Raw genomic sequence first — 7,710 nt, forward strand, 5'->3', positions numbered from 1 at the left:
TTTAACGTGAAGAACTCGTATGCTATTAGGGGAAAAACATGAATATTACATCAAAAGTAGTGGCAAGAAAAGATCTGTACCTGTCTGAATTGCCCCACAGATGTTGGTCAATTTTGGTTAAGAACCGTTCAGTCATTTAGGGGGGGAAAAAACAGTTAAATAATTGTTAAAAAGAAAAGGCAGCTGCATCTGGAGAAAATACTTTGAACTTCTGTCATTAACACATTAAAGTCTCAGAACATATACAGCTTATTTCCTTCCATATCTGCTAGCTTCCAGCAACCCTGATGATTTAAATCAAAAACAATGGGACAACAAGGTCTTGTTTCAAACTGTCATTACTTTTTTTCCCTTTAAAAGGTCTGTTGAGGAAACTGGGGGCCCTCTAAAGAAAAGGGTAAAATTAGCTGAAAAGCAAACAACCATTTCTCACTCCAACAAGAAAATACACTATCAACTAGTTATATACATTGTATACATCACCACCTCTTACATTCATATTTAGCCAAGTCACTTGCCTGTAGATTTCACAAACTGATACATTTCAGGCAATTCAAAGAAATAACAGTACCTGCAAAGACAATCAAGACCACCCCATCCCATCCCATCCCAAAAAGAATAAAAGATTTCTCCCCTAGTGCCTAAGCAAGAAAACCTATGCTTACTTCTTAACCTGCATGCACTGAAAAAAGAGCAATTAAAAGTTGCAGATGAACTACTGCACCTCCAGGATGCTTTAAGCCTTCTGATTATTAATTCTGAGGACTCAGGGATGGTCCGTAATTCCCAGGAATCTCATCTCAACACTTCCAAGAGAGAAAAAAGAAAGCATCTAATTTTGACAGAAAAATGCCTAGATACACAATGCCCACACACTTCTTTTCCCCAAGTGCCCCTACTATTTGACTTTTAAAGAAGAATATCTAAGCCATCTAGAATACATAACCAACATGCACACAACTCTGGTTCTACAGATGAGGATCATAGCACAGCAATTCAAGAATCATGCATCATTCGAAAGGACTTTTTCCTGGTTTTTACTTTCATTCAAAATACCAAAATGGTCCAGGCTGTAAGAAATATTTAATCCCCAAGGCATAACATCTTCCTCTTCTAGATTACAAAATAGTGAACATCAAAATTAAAAACCATGCTTCCCTAAATCTGCAATTAATTTTTTAAGAAATTGGGGTGGGGGGGAATGGTTAGCAGAGCAGCTTTATATAAGCACTCACCTAAAACAGGCAGAGTCATCGGTAGCTAAGCTATTTATGCAGGATTCTTAAAATGGCGTCTGGCAACACTGCCTCATTCCTGTGTTGAAGCTAAAATGGTAGCAGTTTGTTCAATAGCTGTAGCTCTTGTTTAAGCAGCCCTGCTAGTTTCAAAGCCACCTTCCTAAATACCAGAACTAGGAAAAGCTGAACCAAAGGACACCAACAACCCAACGTTTAGAAGCTTAAAAAAAACTCTGCAATGACAGGGAGAGTTTGTGAAGTCACAGGTTCCTAAGGAAAAGCCTTCTCTTGCAGATCCTGAGCCTTCAAGATGAGGCTCTGTGATGAGGCCCCCTTGCCCTCGAATTAGGTGGGTAGAAGGTTAGGAATTGTGCAGCCCCGTGGCACAAACTGCAGACGGACAGGTGTCTGTGCAAACACAAAAATGTTCCCAGGGAGCAGGCTGGGGGGAGGCGAGGAGGAAGCCAGGTCCCCCTTCTCTTCTCAGTCTATTAGAAACCAGCTTTGCATTCATACCAAAAAGGAGCTAGGTAAAATGAAAGTGCTTCAAGGACAGCAGGCATCTGAAAAGCCAAGCAAAAGGGCTGCACCTCAGTCTGCGGCCAAGGTAAAATCAAAAGGCTGTTTATAAGCCTGCAAACAGCTAAATACCCAGCCCTCTGAAGCCACCAGTCCTAAGACAGTTAACATCAAGGAAAGACAATCCGAGTCTGCAGAGGAGAAACACAAGGAAAACATTCCCTTATCCAATGCACAGGATACTCACACATTAGATTTCTGACCACCCCCAACAGAGCCTGAGAATTAACAATGGGTTTTGCAAAACCCGATTTCAGAGGCCGAACTAACAGCCTGAGTAGATAACGTCATTTACTGTTACAGGTCTGAGCACTGGCCTCAGAACTCCTCTGGTGCTGGGAGTGAGGAGTTTCAAGGTGACTGCTTTTTAGCTCCAGGGGAGAAAGGAGGGCACAGCGCCCAAGGCCGTGCCCGGGCAAGGACGGGCCACTGGCCCCCGCCGGCCGGTAGGTAGGTAATCTGGATGGGGGGGCAGGCTGGCAGCACACTGGCTGCAGAGCTGGCATGGCCACTGCCTGCTTGTTTGTCTGCAAGGAGAGTGGGAAGTAGGGGGGAGGGCGACCATAATCTTAGCAACCTGAAGCCAAGGGTGAACCCTTGCTCAGATTTTGCATTTTAAAAGCAACCAAAGGGCTTCGAAACATATTCCCTTTTTAAATCTCTGCTGTGCAGTAGCGAAGGCCCCTTTGAATGTATCTTTCTTCCAGGGTCAACCAGAGGCAAAGCCAGATTGAGGGTTCCCAGGCTGACAAATGTCTGCTGCCTCTGCCACAGGAGAGAGAAGGGGAAAGAGGGCAAAAGAAACAAAGACATCACACATTGGAAGTGGCTGGACTTTTAAAAACCTACCTTGGGTTTTCTACTACCCCGCTTCCTAAAAAGGTTAGGTTCCTGCCACCCCGCTTCCTAAAAAGTGTCTCCCCCCGCCACCCTATCCTATTTAAGACCTGACGCAGTCTCCCCACTGGTTCTCCCAGGGAAAGAAAAGGGGGAATGTTTTGTTTAAAAGAAAAGGGGTTACAAGAAAGAAAGGGAAAAAAGCTATTGTTTTCATCCCTAATTTATAATCCAAGAGGCCCCCAATTGTTTCTTTTCTTTCTGACTCAAATCTTTGAGCTGTTAATTATAAAAGTAACTGGACTTGGCGCCAATGGGCTAACTATGTTCAGGCTCAGCAATTAGAAAAACTCTGTAGAAAGTTTACTGAGTGATTACATATAATTAATTCCTAGTTACAGACTGAACAGTGACCATTTTCTGGAGCTAATAAAAGCAGTTACTCCCCCTCCCCCACGTGAATGCCACTTAATTTCCCCAAGCAGAAAGTGAATCCATCCTGGAGGGTCTTGAAGGAAAAAAAAAAGGAGAGGAATCAAAAGCTTCAGTGTGTCTGTGTTTGCTCCTTGCAGCTGTGTATCCTCTTTGGGGACTGAGGAGGCAGAAGGAGAAAGGAAAACAGCCCAACATTCTGTTCCTCCCTCTGCAATTTAGAAACGTGGCAGAGAGAACATTCTACCTTGATGAGAAAAAGAACAGGGGCTGGGGGAAAGCAGGGAAGAGAGATGACCTAGGAATGGAAGGTAGGAGACTCTTCCGCTTGGCACATCTGCTTTTCCTAAAAGAAACAAAGATGGTAGAAATTTCCAGAAGGCCCGTTCTTAGTTCGGCCACTGCAATTGTCAATCTTTAACCTTTCCTCCAAGTCTATTGGTTTAAAAGCTAGAGTAGAAGAACCCCATTGGGCTGCTCTGGGAGCCAGCACTGCCGTCCCTACCTAGTCCTGCTGCAATGCAGACATTTATCCGCCCCCCCCCCCACACTTCCTGAAACTGGAAAATAATGCTACTTTGAAAGCAATTAACTTTTTACAGACTCATGCTTGGTGGGGGCCACAGTACCACAGGAAACGTGGCTAGCTTGGTCCAGGGTTGGGAACTTGCTGGGGGTTATACATTTGAAAACAGATCTTGGCTCTCCAAACCTGTGGGAGCCATTTTAATGCAAGCTTTTAGAGGACAAATGCCTTGCCCTGAAGTTCCCTTCCAGCCCAACAAACACAGTATTATGCAAACGTTGAAGGCACCAAACCAGGAGTCTTATGATTAGACATTGCTTCTAGGGAGGCCACAGGAACCTCAATATGTAATCTCCATTTACAGCAAGGAGATAAGAACAAAGAAAATAGCTGAGTGTCTGAACTTACTTGTTTGGGGCAGTGGCACTGCTCAGTTTTAAGTATATAACATCATGAACTGCCTGCAGTTTTATTCTAAGAAGCTAAGCTGGCCTGCCTTGCACAGACTTTTCTCAACTTAGAATGTGGTACATTTCTCCTGATTAAATGAGCCTTTTTCCAATTTGATGTCAGAAAGTGGGCTACTGGACACACATTTGAAAGAAAAAAGATTACTGACTCCATAAAGTTGACATAACACAGCAACTGAATATATATTGCCTGCATTCACAGTCATGCTGGATTGGTCTCCAAGCTGAAAATTTACAGAGTGAACTTCTAGGGAAATTCTGAAGGTAATGCTAAACAAGACTCTACTTTTTCCACTTAACTTCTAGCTGCAGCCTAAGGAGAGCAAGGGAAATGTAAAAAGTGAGAAATCTTATGTGAGGCCAGCATGCATACAGATGTGTGGATCAGACCTGGAAAAAGGCCGAAATGTGTGTCAGTGAGTCCTGAAATCAAACGCAGTCTGGTGGTGGATGAGATTTTATACTGTATATATAAAAATCCTAAAACATGAGCACTGACAACCACCCCCCCCCCAAAACACACATACCACCACCACCACCAGCTTCTGCCCCCCACCCCATGTTTTTAGGGCTCTGCACATCTAAGCACAAACAGTTTCATGACATTTCACAAGCACATCACCTACTCACAGGTTGAATATCCAAACAAACCCCATTAAAGATCTAGAGTCAAGTCACAATGAACTGAACATTTCTCCCCTGACTGGGGGTAAACAGGAAGTGTAATCTTCAATCCTAGCTGCAGGTTATCAGGGAAAACAGTGAATTCAAACAGTCACCTAAAATCAAGACACTCTTTTAAAAGGCCCTTGTTCTGTTCCTGCTAATGAAGCCCCAAACTCCTGTAGCCAAGACCCCCTCTTACAATCAGACCCCAAATGTTCACAAAACTCTTCAAACATGGTCACAGAGGAAATGGATTGCTTTACTTACCCAACAAATGTTCAAGCAACCGTCTCATTTTTCCACAGTTAGGAAGAGAGAACAGGCTGGCAGATTTGGGACTTGATCAAAAAGGAAATTTTTTTAAACAGTTACATGGTATTATTAAAAACACACAACATCAACAACACCACAACCCAACAACTGAATATGGAATGCTGTCAGGAGCCACAGACATGGTTTTCTTTCCTCTACACTCCATCACACACAACAGAGGAGGATACAATGTATAAAAGGGAGAGGAAAAGGAAAAGATAAAAGGTAACATTAGTTCCTTGAAAAATCATGCAAGAGTAGAAAGCTAAGGGATTCAGAGTCCTTGCAGATTTTTTCCTTTTTTTGTTTTTTGGTTTTTATTTTTTTTTTTTTTTTTGCAGGATGTTGTCCAAGATCTCTCTCTCCCCCCACCCCCCAATCCCCATCCCTGCTCCAAAAACTTCCTCCAACACTTTCAGAAACATTTGCTGGCTGTAGGCTGGCTTGCAGAACACTGTAGCAACCTCAGTCAAGAAAACAGGCTGAACAAAGTAGTTTCAAGTGCAGAAGCTCTTAGAATAAGAGAAGCTCCGTGTACAGACACCACCACCCACCTAGGCCCCAGGAGCTAGACTCTCCTTAGCACTGCTCTGCTGAGGGCTCAGTTCTTTTTGCAAACACGCTCCTCTCTTGTCAAAACTTATCCAGCCTTCCCAGAACCTCTTTGGAGAGGCAAACTTGCCTGCGCTGCTGTCTGCCATGAGCTCTCCTTGGAGAGGAGCCTGCTTGCTTACCTTCCATTTTCTTCCCCCAGCAGGGCATGTGGCAAAAGAGAAGACAATAGTGCAGGGAGGGAGGGGGGACTGCTGAGAGAGAGAGAGAGAGAGAGAGAGAGAGAGAGAGAGAGAGAGAGAGAGAGAGAGGAAGAGAGGGAAAGAAAAAAAAGAAAAAGAAAAGAAAAGAAAAGAGCTTCTTTTTTGGCATACCAGCATCTAGCTTCAAACTCTTCCAGAAACACCATGTCCTAGTGGAAGGAAAGGTGTGCCAGGCCCTTGCCAGTTTGCAAAATCAAGCTATGGCTAATGGCTACTGAGCCATGTGACCCAAGAAAGCAAAAAAATTCTCTCTAAACAGTTCCAAGTTAACATAAGTGCTCTGGGGGTGAGTGTGGCACGGCCAGCCACAGAGAAATCACACTGCTCGCCCACAATTCGGATGTCTCAGAGGGAGGGGGAAAAAAGATGGTTAAAAAGTCGAGCTTACCTCTGTGGATGCATTGTTAACACTGTGTAATGTCAATACTTATAAAACATGGAGGACAGGCTCCTAGTTCTCACAGAAAAAGGGTTTGGCACTTCGGCTGATGATCTGGCCGCCTAATAAAAGCTCATCCCCGATTGGCTGCCCCGGCAAATCGGAGTGTAAAGCCGCCCCGGATTGGCTGAAACACTTCCTGAGCGATTATCTTTGTGAGGCTCGGGTGAGCAAGAGCCATCCTGTGCATAGAAAAAGACAGGCTAAGCTAGGCCTTTTGCAGCAAGAAAAACTTGGGAAAGGGGCCCCCACACGCACTTCTCCCACACCCTGGCTAGATTTCCGGGCACGGGCCAGCCAGGGCAGCCAGCCTGACCTGCTCCAGGGAAGCCCGAGGCCCAGATGCCCTTGGGAAGAGAGTTTCTTGGGGTGGGCTGGGACGGGTCACCCTCACCTGCCCCCAGAGAAACGGCTCTTGTCCAGGGAGGAAGGCCAGCCCTTTTCTAGAACAGTCCAGCAGGGTGACTCTCCAAGGGGAAGAGGACGCTGGGGAGTGGGGAGGCCAGGGGAAACAGCCAAGGGGGCCAGAAGAAAGGGCTTGAGGCAGGCCTCTGAGGAGCTGGGGGAAGCAGGCAGCCCGGGGGAGCCCCGAAAAATCAGCAGGGAACATCCCTGGCTTCTCAGAGGAGCGAGGAGCCGCTGCTGAGGGGAGGAGGGGAGCAGAGTGGTCAAGTTTGCATAGTCATTGTCCCCATGCCTCCTTGCAAGGCAGGCCAGAGAGCAGTGGGCCTCTCACCGTGCCCAGCCAGCCCTGCAGGCAAAACCAGCGCGGGTTCCTGCCTCCCTGCCACGATGCCAACGGGGGCCCCTCTCGGTCCTTACCCTAAGAAAAGCCCAAAGCTCTCCTCGCAGGCCACATGCCTGGATCTACAAACTTCCCTTCCCTCCCGGCCCCTCCCCCACGGCCGAGGCCTGCTAAACACAAATCTGACTTCCGTATTAGCCTGCGATGCCTTCGGCTTCCTGCCTGTTAACCCTCGCTCGGACTCGGGGCCTGGCTGGGAAAAACTAGGCCTTGAGATCGCAGCAAAGGCCTGTGGAAAAATACCAGCTGCAGCTCCCCCGGCAGATGCAGACAGAGAGAGAGAGAGAGAGCCGCTGTCTCTCAGCCTTTGCTTCCCAGGGAGGCGTGTACCTTGTGAATCCAGGGCACAGGCAGTGCCTCTCGGGCTGAGAAGCCATTTCAATCCAGAGGGAGACAGAAAGATGGCACGCTCAGCCAGGAAACAAGAGCCCCCATTATGCGTCAGGCCTACCCCCGTAGGTCAGCCCTTCCTGCCACAATCATCCCTGTATGTGTGAGCCTGGGGGAGCTGGGCCCAAGTCGGTGAGCAGACAAATCCCCTGGGCTTCCTAAGGATTCTTGCTTCCATTTATTTGCACAGAGAACGGCTTC

The 7,710-nt window shown here is 46.6% G+C and overlaps 1 protein-coding gene across 32 annotated transcripts in view; it reads right to left on the reverse strand.

Annotated features, from left to right (window-relative positions):
• ZMYND8 (zinc finger MYND-type containing 8) overlaps nucleotides 1-7,186 on the reverse strand; it is a 148,618-nt gene extending 141,432 nt beyond the window's left edge. For 7 of the 32 annotated variants that reach the window (XM_017541357.2, XM_017541352.1, XM_017541350.2 and 4 more), the window contains exon 1: nucleotides 6,264-6,491. In XM_017541357.2, coding sequence (XP_017396846.1) covers nucleotides 6,264-6,277 — 14 coding nt within the window. In that variant the 5' untranslated portion in view covers nucleotides 6,278-6,491. Of the gene's footprint in view, nucleotides 1-80; nucleotides 704-724; nucleotides 807-1,235; nucleotides 3,502-5,015; nucleotides 5,087-5,794; nucleotides 5,842-5,986; nucleotides 6,204-6,263; nucleotides 6,497-7,136 lie in introns of those variants that run through there. The other 25 variants (XM_037743030.1, XM_037743021.1, XM_037743026.1 and 22 more) reach the window with 15 other exon arrangements.
• Between the last annotated feature and the right edge of the window lie 524 nt (nucleotides 7,187-7,710).

The sequence above is a fragment of the Cebus imitator genome, unplaced genomic scaffold, assembly GCF_001604975.1.
Source record: "Cebus imitator isolate Cc_AM_T3 unplaced genomic scaffold, Cebus_imitator-1.0 Scaffold132, whole genome shotgun sequence".
Classification (NCBI taxonomy): Eukaryota; Metazoa; Chordata; class Mammalia; order Primates; family Cebidae; genus Cebus; species Cebus imitator.